At 56.6% G+C, this 16,298-nt stretch overlaps 1 protein-coding gene across 3 annotated transcripts in view; it reads left to right on the forward strand.

Annotated features, from left to right (window-relative positions):
• The window catches only part of TBC1D22A (TBC1 domain family member 22A), a 309,293-nt gene that overhangs the window by 267,649 nt on the left and 25,346 nt on the right, over positions 1 to 16,298 (forward strand). For all 3 annotated transcript variants that reach the window (XM_081311235.1, XM_081311236.1, XM_081311237.1), the window contains one exon: positions 2,417 to 2,512. In XM_081311235.1, coding sequence (XP_081167361.1) covers positions 2,417 to 2,512 — 96 coding nt within the window. The remainder of the gene's footprint in view (positions 1 to 2,416; positions 2,513 to 16,298) is intronic.

Consider the following 16,298-nt stretch of genomic DNA (forward strand, 5'->3'; position numbering starts at 1 on the left):
GTAAAACAGTGATGGATGTGTATGTACCTAGTGACATAGCTTCCAAATATATGAGTAGAGTGTTTCTGACCCACCTCTCAGTTACTGATAGATCAAAAGCAGTTGAAAGAACCAGTGAGGATTTACAGGAGATATTAACTCTGTGAATCTGCTCTGACGCCTTGGGTGCTGGCTGGTTAAACAACAGGCTGTTGGAATGTCTCCATGAATCCCAGAATGCACACTGTGACACACCCAGGAGGCAGCAGGCAGGTGTGGGCCACTGCTGTGTCCCAGGCATTATCCTGAGTGCTCTCATTGTCTGTTTAATCTTCTCAATATTACAAAATGAGGAAACTGAGACACAGGCCAGGCATGGTGTCACAGGTGACAGTAAGTGACAGCCAGGACCTGGGCGCCAGGGTGTGTGTTCTTGGTCTCCAAAGATGCTCCCTCCTGGGTATTTGTGAACTCAGTCCCATTCTACTCCAGAAACCCAGGCTCATCCACCTGAAGGGACAGAACCACTCAAAGTTACAAACCCCTCACCCAGGCAAAGCTGAAGGGCAAAAACAGAACCAGTTGATTCTGTGTGTAGATTCGTAAAAACACAGTGGTAGAGTAAGCTGTGATCCCAACAAGGCAGTCACAGAGTTCAGAACCTCCCTAGAGGTCAGGCAGACTGGACTCCTGGAGACTGTGGAGGGCAGCCCCAGGGGGACCTCAGAAGGAGGCAGCTCTCCTGCCTCCCACCACCTCCACGTCACTCACCTCCACGTCACCTCCCAGTGTCCATCCTCATCAGCCCTTCTGCAGCATGGACCACTCCATTGACTGTCCCTTTGCTCCCTGGCTACTCCTTCGGTCTTTTAGTCATCAGCATTTATTTCTGGCCTGGACCAGTGGCCAGTCTCATACTCATGTCCTAGGGCCACCTGGCACCTCCACTTATGGGTCCAGCAGGTATCTTGAACTTGGCATGTCACAGAAGAAGTCATGACCTTCTCAACCAATTGCTGCCTGCAAACTCCCGCAACCTTTCTTCATCTCAGGGAGCGTTGTCCTTGATCCTCTTTCCCTTGCACCCATACATGCCTCCTGTTGGCTCAGCCTTCAGCCCACATCTGGAGTCTGACCCTCTTCCCACAAGCCTCTTGCTCTGCTTGGCCCACATCTCTAACACCAGTCGGTTTCTTAATGGCCATGCCTCTACCCATCCCTTGACTGTGCCTTTCCTCACCCTGCCCTCTGCCCTGTCTGTTCCCAGTGGGAGACCCCATGGGATCCTTGCCCTGCCCAGAGCTCCCAGGCTCCCAGGAGCAGGCAGTGGCCAGAGTCCTGGGGAACCTAGCCTGGTCTCCCTTCCCAGCCAGCCTCAGCTTCTGCTTCACACCTGCGCCCTGTGCCCTGTTGGTTTCTGGAGTCTCAGGTGGTCTCTGGCCCCAGGGTCTTTGTTACATCTACCTGGAACACCCTGCCCCACGTCTGTAGGACTTACCCTCTCTGGTCTTCACCTAAGTGTCTGACCACCATGTTGGAATCACAGCCCCCAAACGCACAGACACCTGCTATTTTCTATCCCCTATCTTGTTCCAAAGCATGTCCCCATCTTAAGTGCCATGTCTTTTGTTTATATTAACTTAATGAACTAGTGAGAACATTTGTGTAGGAACCAGGTGGCATGGCAGAATGGTGACGTCGGCACCCTGGGGACTGGTGTCTTGGGCACCCCAGCCTCAGCAGTCAGCAGAGGGCACTTTGTGGTAGCACTGGGTAAGGGATGGGGGCATCCTGCTGGGAGGGCGGCTGGGGCTCTGGGTGGGTCTCCAGGAGGCCAGTGGTCCGGGTTTCAGGAGGTGAATAGAGAAAGAAGGCAGAGGGAAGGGTGTGCCTGGCACAGAGAGGGGGTGTGAGGCGCCCTCCTGGCCCAGCCTTATCCCAGCTCCTTGCTCTGTTAGCACCCAGTAGAACCAGGCCCTGGGCCAGGCTCTTGGCGTGCCTGCACATCCCCGGGCCCACCTGGCCAGCTTCTCAGCTTCTCGGCTGGTTTCCTCCTTGAGATGGAAGATGCCTTCCTCTCAGTCGTCCAGGAGCGGATTCCGCGCCTGGTTGGAGTGAGCGCTGGCTGGGTGTGCCTTTGATCCTCGCTGGCTGTCATCTGTGCTGGGAGAAGATGAGCAGCTATTTCTGACGTTGCCTACAGCCTGGTCTGCTCATCCCATCCTATTTATCAGGCTGCTGGTACGTAAAGAGAAAATGGTGTTTATTTTAATGAGTCGCAAATTTTGAAATTAAGTCATTAAGTAAAAGTGAGCAGGTTGACGCCCACTTTGGTTTTCCCTGAACCTGACTGGATGAGCCCCATCACGCAGACAGCACCGCAGCTGGGCTGATGGCTCACACGTTAAATCTCTCTCCCGCTTGTTTTTTCTTTTAGTCTGAACCCGAGGGCTTTTCTCATTTCCACTTGTACGTTTGTGCTGCTTTTCTCGTGAGATGGAGGAAAGAAATACTAGAAGAAAGAGATTTTCAAGTAAGTAAACATTTTTTTTAGAAGCGCCCATGTTTGATTTTCTGCAAGGAGAGAGTTTTATTAGTTTTGGTTCTGGGGTGATCTGTGGAGGAGCCATAAGGAGTGCTGGTCATGTCCCCGCTGGCCTCCTGTTGCCGGGAAGCTCGTTCTGGGGAGGGCACAGAGTTGGTGGCACAGTGCGGGCCATGCCAGGTAAACTTGCCAGCTCCCTGAGTTGCTAAGAGTGTGATAAGCCCCCACAGAGCCAGCACATGCCCTCGGCAGCGTGACCCTGGATGGTGGCAGTGTGATCCTGGAAGAACTCTCCTCACTATGCCTGGACTGTGGGGCCTAAGGGATGGTGCCTGATGAGAAGCCACATGCCTGGGTTTCTGTCGGGCCAGACCTCCTGGTAGCTGTGCACCTTGGGACAGGTCTGAGTCTCTCTGAGCCAGCTCCTTTGTGATTTAGCAGGAGAGCTGTACTCGAACCCACTTATCAGAGGATTCATCGAGCATGTGTCTTAGTCAGCTTTTTCGCTGCTGTGACTGGAGGATCTGACCAGCACACTGTAGGGGGGAAAGGTCTATTCGAGGGGTCGCGGTTTTAGAGGTCTGAGTCCAGAGAAGGCCGGCTCCAGTCCTCGGGGCTCGAGGTGAGGCTGGACATCATGGCGGGAGAGGGTGGCGGAGGACAGCAGCTCACGTCACCGTGCTCAGGAAGCAAAGAGACTCCAGCGCCAGGTGCAAAATATCCACCCCACAGCCACGCCCCCAGTGACCACTTCTTCCAGCCACACCCCCAGCCTCCAGAGACCACCCAGGTCTTCCCATCCGGGATTAATTTACTGGTTGGGTTAAGACTCTCACAATCCAATCATTTCTCCTCTGAACCTTCCTGCATGTCTCCCACGTGAGCTTTTGGGGGACACCTCATATCCAGACCGTAACACTGTGCATCTGCCAGGCACTGTGCCCCACCCAGGGGATGTCACATGGACTGAGTCCCCAGCCCCTGGTCCACCCCCAGTAACTCTTCTAAATGGTGGTCCAAAAAGCATGGGGGGTGGTTGGCCACTGGGGGTTGACAGCCACCATTACCTGAGGTACGGACAGAAGTCTGCCCATTACCTACCCAGAGCAGGCCCAGTGCCCATATCCTGGACAGGGGTGGGACTAGGGGTGCAGCAAAGAGGACACTGCCAGTATCGGGACTGAGCCCCACACTGATGTGCCAGGGTCACTCTCCACCTCACCCTGAGGCCCCCATCTCATAGGTGGTAGGACAGGCTAGGTGACCCCACAGTCCTCTTGCCCCACTATGGTGACTTGAGACAGCTTCCTGGCCTGCTTGTCCTACAGCCCTGTGCTTGTGAGACGGCTCCAAGCATCCCTGCCGCCCGCTGCCCTCTGAGGGCTGTGGTGTCATGGACATTCCCCTGCACTGCCTCCTGCTTCTAGGCCAGACGCCAGGAGAGGCTGGACAGGCGAGGCCTCTGTGGGGCCAGAAGTTGCCAACAGGGCCCCAGCCAGGCAGATCGGGCCCAGCCTGCCTACACGTCCCAGGTGCTCCCTGGGGAGGAGGAGTAAGGTTATCTCCAGCCCAGCTGCTGCCCTCTTGTTAGCGTGGGCTCAGTTGTGTCACTGGGGACACTGGAGCCAACCTCAGCCAGCCACTGCTCCTGCGTTGCCCCGTGCAGGTGAGACTCAGGACTTTCATCATGTAGAGAGGTGTGAACGCGCGCACAGGGCAGCATGCCTGCCGTGTCAGGTGTGCAGGGCTGCTGGGTCAGGCCTCTGGGCCACCTGCTCCTCTCCTATCTCTACACTCCAGAGCCTAGAAGCCTAAGAGAGGCTGTGACTTCCCTGCCACCAAAGAAGGCAGAATAAATGCTGGTAACGTACCCCCGTCTCCTCATACGCCCACTGCTTCCTTCTCCTGCAGGAAGCACTCTCATCTCCAGGGGTACTGGTGAGCAGGGCTGCCTGTGAAGGCCACTGACCAGCTGGCCTGCTTATTGAAGGGTGAAGGGCCCAGCCTCCCTGGGCACAGTGGCTGCTCTCCGTGTGACTGTGGCCAGTGTGGGAGACTGCATTCCTGTGCCCCAGCTGGCTCCCAGAGGTCTCCTGGAGAACTTGTTCCAGATCCAGTTGCCTCCTGCCCCCAAGAGTCAGGGTTCAGGACTGACCTGGCCACTTGGTGTTCCTGCCATCAGTGTGTGGCTTCACCAGGTGGGAAATAGCATTCCAGAAGCCACCTTGAGGGACTGACCACACTGGGGTTGGGGATGGTAGGAGAAGCCTGCGGTGCACTGTCTGGAGCCGGGCTGCGTGCTGCGGCACCCAGAGCCTCTGGAGCCCACTCTGGACTGGCCCTGGGCTGCATGTGTGTGAGACGTGCCGCAGCCTGGAGTGATGTCCCGTTCTGGTGAAGAGTGAGGGTTAGGTCCTCTGGTTGCTCCCCAGCAGGGCCAGTGCTGCTCTGGCCCATCCCACAAGGTGGCTCAAGGCAGACCAGGTGCGCACTGGCCGTGGGCATTTCCAGGCACCTTTGTTCTTGCTTATTCTTTATTCTTGCAGAGACATGTTATATGTGCCCTGGGGGCCAAAGTAATCATGAGAGCCCCTCATGGTGGAGGGCCAAATGTAGGAACAGCCTCTGGACACAAGGGGCCATGCATAGCCCATCTGAGGCTCTGAAGGTCAGGGTGGCCGCTGTTGCCAGCTGCCCTTTCCATCACACTTCAGAAGTGCAGTCTGCTGGCTGTTGGCCTGCAGACAGTGCTGTGCTGGTCAGAGGCACTCAGGGCAGCTGGTGGGAATGTCCAGCCCTCCTCCTCTGAGCTTGTTTGCTCACCTTGAGTCTAAAGCAGGGTGGGGGATGCCGCCCAGAATCAGGCATAGGTGTGGTGACCACCAGGGCACAGACCAGAGCCTGCGCAGCCCTGCAGCCTGGTGGGGATGGCAGGGCCTGGCACAGGAGCCACGGGATGAAGTTTCCCCCTCTAAGCTCAGAACAGACTGGTGCTTTGGTATCACAGGGAGTGGATAGAGAGCACCATGTGAACCCAGCATGTGCTGTGGAGAGTTGAACTAAACAGGAAAGGAGATAGGAAGAGGAAATACAAATTGAAGCAAGAACCCAAGCAGTCCTGGTGAGCATGGGGGAATTGGCATTTATGATCCTGGCATTTCAGGAAACGTGGTACGCTGTGGAGGGCAGGCAGGGTGGGTGAGACCCAGGACGTGAAGTCTCCAGCAAGAGAATCTTCACTACAGACGGCTCAAAGCAACCTGTGGCATTGTGATTTGCCCATTGGGAAATCCTGGGTTGTTTTAAGACATTGTCATACGAGGAATCTTATTCTGAGGGTGGTATTCCTGGGGCTCTGTTGGTACTAGATGGTCGGCCAGGCATGGGGTTGAGGAGGGAGGGTGGGGGCTGAGGTGCCACCCCTTCCGGTGCCCCTTAGCTTTTGAGACTGTTGCAGCTGGAATTCTGGATGGTTATAGCCATTCTGTGAATGTGGAGGGGCTCCTCGGGGCCACCGGGCGAGTGTCTTAGGGCAGGGACTCGGGCTAGGTGGTCTGCTGGTCCCTGGGCAGGGGTACCCTCCGGAGAGGAGGAGCCTCTCCCCCGGCACTGGGGTTCAGTGGTTGCACTCTGTCCCTGCCAGAGCTGCCTGTCCTTGGGAAGGCTTTCCCGCGGCGCTTACCTACCTTGGCATCGGTTTTTGCAGCCTGGCTCTGATTGAGTAGCCCTGGGCACTCCCTCTGGGCGTCCACCCACCAAGCACACAAAGTGCAGAGTGGCCGTCAAGCTGGCGTCTCTTGCTGAGGCCTGCTGCTGGGTTCCACCCTCACTTCCCACAGCTTGGGCTCTGCCCTCCTGGCTACTTTTCCCCATCAGATCTTGTACAGTCCTTGGGGTGAAAGGAGATCCTTTGTGTGGAGTTTCTAGTGTCCCTGGGGTCTGCTGGGCACTCTCCACCGTCCTGGTGTGGTGAGAGACCTCCAAGGCCCGTGCCATCCGTTGGGGCCTGCTGGTTCCTCTGGCCAGTTGGGCCCACACACCTCCCTGCAAGCCTGCAAATGGCCGGCTGCAACCTGTCCCTGTGCTCAGAGAAAGGGCTCCGTCCCTGCAGCACAAGCCCCTAAGCAGGACACAGACATATTTCTTGCGAGGCCATTGTGTGCTGGCTTTGACCCCTGTGGGGTGTACGTTAAGCTTAAATGCTGGCTTTTCTGACTCTTAGAATGTTTGAAAATGATTCACCCTAGAACCTTTGCGTCATGCCCACCTCATCTCCAGGGGTCTCAGCCTCCTGCTCTGGCTTCACTGGGGACCCACTGCAGCCCTTTCTGGCCACCTGCTGTGGTTCTCCTTCCCGGCAGCTCTCCCTGCTAGCAGTTCCCACTGGAGCCACTCCATGGCTGTGCTCTTGATGAGAGATGCACCCAGGCAGGCTCCGTCTTGCCCTGCTAGCTACCAGAACTGGCCCGGAAGTGCCTGGGTCCGGAGGTGCACTGTGAGGTTGGGAATCCTCTGCATGTGCAAGGACCTGGCATGTTTGGTTTTGGTCTAAAGACAGTGGCATTTGACAAGATTGAAGGGGCCCTTTGCAGAGTTGTGCTCAGGTAATTTCTGGTGGGCAGGGTATGGCATGTCCTGAAACCTTGAGCTTCTCCCAGGAGCCCCGTACCTGAGCGTCTGTGCACACCTGATGGAAGGGTGGCTGGGCCCTGCCTCATTTGGAGACAGCCTTTCTGTGTTCATGGGAAATGCCTACCCTGTAGGCCTATGAAGGAGGCGGGGGGCAACGCCCTGGTTCTGGACACAAATTTCTGTTGAGCTCTGCCTGGCTATGGGCCCCATGTCCAGGTGAGAGCTCTTGGGTGTACAGGAAGTAGCCCCACAGGTGTGGTCTGTAGGGCTTGGCCCAGGAGCCCCCTCTTCTCCTTCTCTGAGTCTCAGGTGGGGTCCTGTGGCATCTGTAGCCACCTGGCAGGGAAACCAGATAACACAGGTGAGGGCTTCAACCATGCCCAGCCCCATCTGGTTTGCTTTCTGCACCCTCAGGGCCTGTCCTCACAGCCTGTCCTTACGGCCTGTGGATTTTTCTTGTTCATTCAGTGAACTCCCTGAGCCATTTCTGACTCGAGGGCAGGGCCAGCTGGACTCCAGGGTCAAAAGTGAAGGACTGCTCCTCAGGGTCAGCACAACGCTTTGTTATGGGCACCTGGTGCAGTTACCAGGGAATAGAAGGAGCAGGTCAAGGGGCTGGGAGCCAGTTGGGCAGAGGACCAAAGAGAGCGCAGGATGGTATTTTCCTCGCAGAGTGGACCTGCCGAGTGCCTGTACTACAGAGGGAAGTCATTTGGTGCCCAGCATGGGGAGTGCTGGGTGGTGAGTGGGGACAGGCCCTGGGCAGGAGGGGAGAGCAGACCTTACCACCAGGGTGGGGAGCGTCAGGCTCAGCCGTGGGAGGGGTGACCAGGGAGGTGCCTTGGAAAGAGGACCCAGGACACAGTCCAGGGGAGGGAAGTGGGAAGCGGTGACTGAGGCTGAGGAATAGCTGTTGGGAGGAGGTAGGATGGGAACTGACCGAAGGAGCTACAGAGCCAGAGGGTCAGCTAACAGCCAGACTAGCAGGAGCCCTCTAGCCACGAGTAAAAGGACAGGCAGAGGGGCAGGGACACTGGGCTGTGAGGAAGCCAGGTGGCACCTTCTTGGGTGCAGAGGAGGAGATGCTCACTCTGTGCCACAGCTGCAGCCGGGTGCACATCCCGAGAATGTGGCGTGGTACAGAGGCCACAGCAGTGCCTCCGGGCCAGTGGTCAGGGAGGGGACCATGCCGTCTGTCTCTGGGGCTAGGTGGCGGCCCTGGGCCATGCCATTTTTGGAACTAGGGTCTGTGTACTTTCCTGGTAGACCCGGATTTCAACCGTGGGTGACTTACAGCAGTGGGAGGACACATGTGGGGGGGACGGAGGGCGTCGCTGGGTCTGAGGCAGGTGCCGGGGGTGCTGAGCCTGCAGAGGCGGGTGCTACAGAGCACGTCTTTTTCTGAGGGCCCTTGTGGCACTCAGAAATTGGTTGTCTAACTGAAGCCCTAGATCTTTCAAAATCAGAAAGCAGCCATGAAGCAAGCTAGCTGTGTGCCCTGAGCGTCCTTTACACCAGACAGCAGTGAGATGGACAGTAGGTGGTCAAACCTCGGCTGTTGAAGAAAGAACCCTCTTCAGGATGGCACGGGTTGAGAGGAAAACGATCCTGTGGTCACAGAAAGATAATTAAACATAAGTGGCGTGGCCAGTGCGGGTCCCATAATCACATTCAAAGCCACAGTGCTTTTATTATCTAAAAACATCTTTTAAAGAAATAAGCTAAGCCTTTAACTCAGAAAGTTAAGGTTTAAAAAAGTTCAACAGCCCGTTGGACCCCTAATTTGGGAATAAATTCCAATATTGCCAAAGCCTTACCTTGAAGGCCAGCAGGGTCTTTCCAGTGGCTTCATCCACAATCTCAGAGAGATGGAACTTGGCATTCCACCTCACAGAGCAAGGCAGCTGGTGTTGGTGACTTTGGGGCAGTGGCTGTGTCTGTCCACCCGTCTCTCCTTCAGTGTGAAGGGCCTTCGTCTGCTTCTGTTGCTGGGTGATTCATAAGCAGCAGGCATTCTTGTCTCAAGCTCTAGAGGCTGGGGGAGAGGGGAGAGGGGGAGAGGGGTCTGGCGACGCTGCCTTCTGCTTCTAGGGTGGTGCCTGGTTGCTGGGGGCTCACGTGGCATGCAGGTAGACTGCAGAGCAGCCAGGTCACGCCTGCTGTGCAAGAGGCCTGACCTGCTCCCAGAGGCCCCGCCTCAGGACTCGTGGGGCAGTTGTTCCCATAAGAATGTGGGGGCTGTTATGGGAGGTACGAGGTGTCCCCAAAGGCCCATGTGTGAGGCGGTGCAGGAATGTTCAGAGGTGAAAGGACGAGACTCAGAGTTGTAACTTCGTCAGAGGGTGGATCCACCCATATGGATCCACTGGGGGATAACTGTAGGCAGGTAGGTGGGTGTGGCTAGAGGGGGTGGCCCCTGCGGGAGCCTCTGGGGTTTATATTTTGTCCCAGGTGAGGGGAGCCTCTCTTTCTGCTTCCTGGTGGCACACCTTCCCAGCTCACATTCTGCCCCACCTTAAGCCCGAGGCTGTGGAGGCAGCCAGCCAAGGCCTGAACCTCTGAAACTTGAACCAGAATACACGGTGCCTCCTCTGGGTTGTTCAGGTGTTTTGGCCACAGTCATGCAAACTGACTAAAACCCAGTTTGGACTGTAGCCTAGAGTCACGTGTGCATGCGTACGTCAGGTGCACACTAAAGTCCTGTGTGTGCGCAGTAGGGTCACGTGTGTACATGAATGTCAGGAGCACAGATCAGGGCGACTCCAGGCCCTGCTCACTGGGTACCTCTGCCCTCATCATGCCGTGCCCAGGAAGGTGCACATATAAACATGCATTGGACAGAGCTATTGCTAATATGAAAGAAGACACACATACAAATCAGATTAAAAATTAGGATCTAATTTTTATTGCAGTATAAATAAAAATATTCTTAATGATATGCCAACCAATTTAATTAATCAATTTGTTAACTAAAAAATACTCCATAAAATCTCTTTACACTAGGAATTTTGAATTGGTTTGTGTTGGCAAATCTCCTGTGTTGGGGTCCCACCATCACCGCCTGGGCTTCTTAGGACTCACAAGTCTCAGTGGCCAAGACTTGTCACTGTGGCACTGCCAGGTCCAGAGGGAAAAACTGCAGGTGGTGTGGGGAGCCGGGGCGGGCTCCTCATGCTCCTCCTGGGGGGCCACGGGAAGGAAGCTCTCCCTGCAGCAGCCGTGGGGCGCCACACCAGAAAAGCCCACTGGAAGCCTAGAGACCCGGGTTTCTGGTGGGGCTGGTCCAGCGTTATCCCCCTCTAACCGGAAACCCAGATCCCAGGAGAAATGCTGGTGTTTACCATCAACGGCATCCCCCTGAGCAGCCGGGCGGGCTGGCACGAGGCACAACCTCACCACCCACTCCCACTCACAGCAGGGGTGAGTGCAGGGTGACAGCCAAACCCTGCCTGCTGTGCTGAGCGTTCTGCACACTGTCAGTCCCCCCAGGCACAGGCCACGGGATATCTGAGGAGACCCAGTAGCTTTTCCTGAGTGTCATAGGAAGAAAAACTACTCTTAATTAAATAGAAATAAGAGAAAGTCTTCTAGCACACTGAAGACTGTTTCAGACCCACAGCCACTAGCACCTGGGGAGTGCCTGGGTCAGCCTGTCCAGATCAGGAGGTGCCTGCTTTTTTATCATGAGGAGGTCCGAGTGGAGCCCGCTGGCTGTCCTCGCACAGGGTGCCTGGGTTCTTCAGAACAGGAGCAGGCGGCACCAGAGTTGATGTTTGTGCAAAGGCACCTGCTTCCCAGGCTCTGGTCCAGCCGTGCTGCACACAGCACGGGGCAGGGAGGAAGAGCCCAAGCTAGTGAACTCACGACAGACACACGGACAGCACTGGGATCCTGTGTTCCGGCTTCTCTGAGGCTTCGCTCTGAATGGAGCAGGAATGAGAGTCTGTGCTGGACACCCCTAGCCACAGTCACCTCCACTGACTGGAACTAGAAGTGATGTTACTTATGTGGCTGGTAAACCTCACACTAAAAGGTGGCTTACAATGACCAGAGGCCCAAGTAGGTGTTCAGGAAAGTGCTGGGGACAGCCTGTCCAAATCAGGAGCACTCCTCCCAAAGAACATGGCAGTTTGCTCCCAGAATGCATTCTAAGCACTGTGGAAGCCAAATGCCCTGGTCTCAGACTTCAGGGATCTCTGGTAAAGAAATAACTGGGAAAGACAGCAGAGTCTCAGACGTCTATAGGCACAAAGAACCGGAAGACAGTAAGAGCCCCGGCCCCAAGCTTTACAGACACCCAGCCGAGCTTCTGTGTGCAGAGGGTGTGCAGGGAGGCGCAAGTGGCCTTTCTTCTCACCTGCCCCTGGCCTCATATGATGGTGCCCAGTGGCCTCGGGCCCTGCTTCCCTGCCTACTTGGAATTCCCAGGCTGGGTAGGAAGGCTGTTCTCAAGGTCACTTTCTGCTCTGGAATTACACCTGGAGGGCGGGTAGGAGATAGCACCTACTTGGGGAGGGGGCGTCTATCTGGAGTTTCTTTTCCCTGGAATAATGTCTCCTTAGGTCCACCAGCTCCAACCCCACTCAGAAGCCGAAGAGCATCCCCTGCTCTTCTGTCTGCCAGCACCTCAGGAAGGCTGGTGGTGGGAAGGCCTCGGCCTCCCCTGGCCTCCCCAGCCTTCAGTCAGGCATGAAGCCAGAGAACCTGGATGCTTTCTGGGTGGTGTTTCCTCCTCCTGCTTGGGGCAGCATGGACTTCTGTTAGAGGCCACTCAAGACCCTTATCCTGAAGTCCCTGGTGTCTCTGGCCCCTGTGCGTTATGTGACCTTGACTGCACGTCCTCCAGCCAGACCTCTCCCTAGTGTTGTGCTGTGTGCCAACTGGCAGGTGGCCTTCCTGCCCGTGGTCCTGACAGGCTTGTGTCTCTGTATGCTTTGCTTGGAAGTCCAGCTTCCTCTGGGAATGTCCACCACTGTCCTGAGTCACATATACCCCGGGCCCAGTTACTTATTTCGGGGACATCGTCCTGCCTGCTGGTTGGCAGATGGCCCTGAGTCAGCGTGTCCTTGCGTGGGTTTGTTTCACCCAATGTTCACTTGGAGCAGCAAATGTCATGAAATGCCAACGCAAAGATCAGTTGCCTCCTTCCTACCATTTCCAGATGTTTTAAAGACAACATTGGGTGAATGGAAACCAAGTCTCTCAGTGGACTCTGCCTCTGGGCCACTGGAGGCGACTGCGTTGCAGCATGGTCCACACCACTGGGAGGCGCAGCAGGCTGTGGAGTAGGCCTCCAGGGGCCCAGACCTGGCCACCCATGCTGGGTGGCTTTGGGAAGCCCGGGAGGAGGACACTGTCTATGGTGTCTGCACGTAGTAGGTTGGTGGCAGATGCACTCACAGCTGGAAGGAGTCCTTGTGGGGAGCTGCAGAGGGTGGTGGGGACTTCACCACAGAGCGGGCGGGCTAACTGGAGGTCCAGATCCTGTGGAGCAGCCAGGTTGGCCTTGGTCTGCCAGAGGGGACAGGCGGGGCCAGTGGACCAAGAGTGCGATGGGGTATGGTGCTGAGGGTCAGGAGGAAGGAACTTGCAGGGAGGCAAGGGGGCAGACAGCAGTGCTTCCCTTGGGCAGAACAGCACAGGAGAGCATATCCAGCCTTGTGGGTGCCCAGCAGGCAGTGGGCAGCAGACCCTGTGCAAGCCACCTAGGCCCTTCCCACAGGGCCTCTGCTCCTCCATACCCCACCTGCCCTGCAGAGCATTGTGTTACCAGGGCCCAGGACCATGTAGGAGGGAGGATGCAGGAGGCCAGGAGAGCCGTGGTATTCCCTAGAATGAGGGCCAGAGTGGCCAGCTGAGGAGACAGAGCCTCCTAGGAGGGGTTTGGTGCCATCTGTGAGGGCGGCAGGGAGGGGTCACTTGAGAGGTGGAAGTTCTGTGAAGATGCTCTGGGCTGCAGTAGTGTGGCTGTGGTCAAGGCCAGCAGTGTCCTCCCAGCTGAAAGGGTGCAGGAGATGTGGAGTCCCACGAGTGGAGCCCCTTTCCAGTAGGGCAGCCCAGGGGCCCTTGACTCTAGGCAGGGGCACGGAGGCAAAGGCCCTTTGCCCTGCCTAGACTGGGGTGGGGGGTCATTGTCCCCGGGAGGGGTGGAACAGCATTCTGGAATGTCTCTGTACCTCTCCACCAGACAGGGCAGGTGCCTGAGCTGATGGTTTTTCACACACGGGCTCACAGGGACACGCACACACATGCACTTGGGCACACACAGTACACATGCACACAACGTTGGAATCTCTTAGGAAGCAAGGCAGGAAAGAATTGACTGTTTTTTTAATCTCTGAAAAAACAAACCCTTTCTCTATTTGCAAATGGGGAATTCTTACCTAAATAGTCCTGAAGAAAACTGCTTTGCCTCATCTAGGAGTGTTTGGATTTCCTCTGGCACAATGACCCTTGTGCTTCTGTTACTGCAAGCAGAGTTCCTGTCCAGTGGCATTCGCTTTCGTGCTTGGCCAGCCACTCTCTCTGCCCTAGTGAGCAGGGAGAGGGGACCTCTGCTTCAGGGTCCTTGTCTGAGTAGTGAGTGTTTTCCAGGTGGCAGGAGGCTCTGGGCACAGAGAGCACACTGCCCTCAGACCCAGGCTTGCCAAAGAGTGTCCAGGTGCCTGTTCTCATGGAGAGTGCCTGGCGCTCCTTCTCTTGGGCCCAGTCTTCACCTAGGCCCCTAAGCCGCTCACGCCCAGCCCGCAGGAGCCCCTGAGGCATGGACACAGTCCTCACCCCCTGGCCCATCCCTCCCTCTGGTCATCCTCTCCACACTTTCCTCTGTTCCTCACTGCTTCCTCCAGAGATGTCCCCTTGGAGACTCAGCAAGGTAGCTGGGGGAGGCAAGAAGAACTGGTCCACTCCGCCAGTCCCAGGGTCCTGCCCACCCTGATGCAGAACCTTGTAGTAGGGAGGATGTGCTTGCCCTGCCCTCCTGATTGGTGACTTCCAGGGAGTGCTGTGGGTGCCTCATTGATTCCAGATGAGCTTGGTCACTTTACCTTTAACAACTGACTCGAAGGGCAGGTTTGAAAGAAATGGCATCTGCATGGGGTTGCAGACACACCTGTGTATTCAGTCATCCTTCTGAGATGAATCCCACTTCCTCTGAGGACAAGCAGCTGAGACTTCAGCCTGTGTGGCCTGGGGCCATGCTGGCACCCTAACAGTCACCTCAGACCCCCAGGCATGAGGTGATGTCCACTCTGTGCTCAAGGCCTTCAGGGTGTTGCCCACCTTCAGAGGCCATCCAAACCCCAGTGTTCACATATCGGTTGAGGCTGTGTGACTGTGGGCCCAGTGAGCCCAAGGTCGCCCTGTCTGAGGACCTCTGTACTGGCCACCTGCCTGATTGGTCTGGGCTGGCATCTGTGCACCTGTTCACTGTGCATCCAGGTCTCAGGGTCATTTGTTCCCCTCATGTTTTTGTCTTGACTGTGCTACAGCAAATGCCCACCACCAAGTGGTCTCAATGTGCCTGCTGGGAAGCGGGTGCGGTGCCATTGCGATTTCTCACGAATGACAGCATAGTTGAGAGGCCACTGACCTTTGGTTTCACGACCCTTGCTGGCCTATGGAGATGCCAAGGTCTGCCAACCTGGTGGCTTCCCTCACATAGCATTTCCTCAAGTCACAGAGCTAGGAGAAGGGGCGGGCTGTTCCCAGAGACCTGTGTCCCACGCCCACACTTTAAGCATGCACAGTGTCCACGCTGTCCAAGCTGCATGTGTGTGCACGTTTTGAAGGACAGCGTCCCACCTGCTTCCCAGCCCTGCCCACCGCTGGCAGCCATTCATGTCTCTGTTCCGTTTTTGTATTTGTCTCTTAGCCATGGCTGAGTTTTTCAGCCTCAGGAGGTGAATTTCCACAGCAGGAGAGGGAAGGTGAGAACGTAGGTTCTCAGCACCCACGGTGGGCACGTGCTCGGGGTCACTGTGACATGGTCCTTCCCTGGAGCTGTTCGCGTGCCATGGGCCTGGTGGCTCTCCTGCGCATGTCATTGTCCTCATGCTGGAAGTCGTGCACTATGAGCACATGACCCCTGCGTCCTTCACAGCCTGCCCTCCGTGACCCTGTGGCCGTTTGCCACCCCCACTGCCTGAGTGACCACTGCTCATCTCTTGCTTCTTCCTCCTCTGGTCAGATACAGCCCTGGCCCCTCAAGGGAAGGGGGCTCCATGTGTCTGGACTGATGCCCGCCTCTCCCGAGGGTGAAGGAGGCTGGCAGGCTTGCCAGGTGCTGCCGCTCTGCTCTTTCCCAGCCTTTGCTGCTCTTCTGAGGGAGAGGGTGCCGTCTGACTTCCTGTCCCTCACTGTCTACATTCCTGTCCCCTGCTGCAGTCCTGTCCCCTTGCCCAGGGTCACCATGCTGAGGTGTCTTCACCATCCTACCTGCTTTAGGCAGCTTTTCCACTGCTGGGACAAAAGACCGGACAAGAACCGTCAGGGGAGGAAAAGCTTACGTGTAGCTCATGGTCTCAGAGGTCTTGGTCCACAGCCTGAGGCTCCATTTCTCTGGCCCGATGGGAGGCAGACACTATGGCAGAAGAGCGTGGAGGAGGAAAGCAGCCGGGAACGTGGCACCAGGAAGCAGAGAGAGCATGCCCTCACCAGGAACAAATACAACCCCAAGGCTCGCCCCAGTGACCCAGCTCCTCCAGCCTCCCCTGCCCCAGGCACCAGCCAGTTAACCCCCATGGGGAGAATTAGTGCACTGAGAGTCCAGGATCTCATCACCATCCTTCACTCTGAACTTCCTGGCATTGTCCCACACCTGAGCTGCTGGGGGACACCTCACATCTAAACCATGAACACTGCCAGAGCAGCGGGCAGGGCAAGTCCATCCTCACTCGAGACCGCACCCGTTGCCTCCTGTTTAGAGCGCCTTGTGGAAGGTGGGCCCCCGGCGGCCCCTCGACGCTGCTCTCGTCCCTTCTCTCTGCTGTGGCCAGTGCTCGGGAAGGAGGCAGGAAGAGCAGGAGCTCTCTAAACCCAGACCCCGCTCTGACTCAGGCCCTGGGGTCCATGCTTGGCACCCCTCCAGGTCACATGCAGATGCTGCTGGGCCCTCTGGCTCTGGGAGTCTGCGTTTGCTTAC

The sequence above is a fragment of the Spermophilus citellus genome (genome assembly GCF_964194105.1).
Source record: "Spermophilus citellus genome assembly, chromosome: 10".
Taxonomy (NCBI): domain Eukaryota; kingdom Metazoa; phylum Chordata; class Mammalia; order Rodentia; family Sciuridae; genus Spermophilus; species Spermophilus citellus.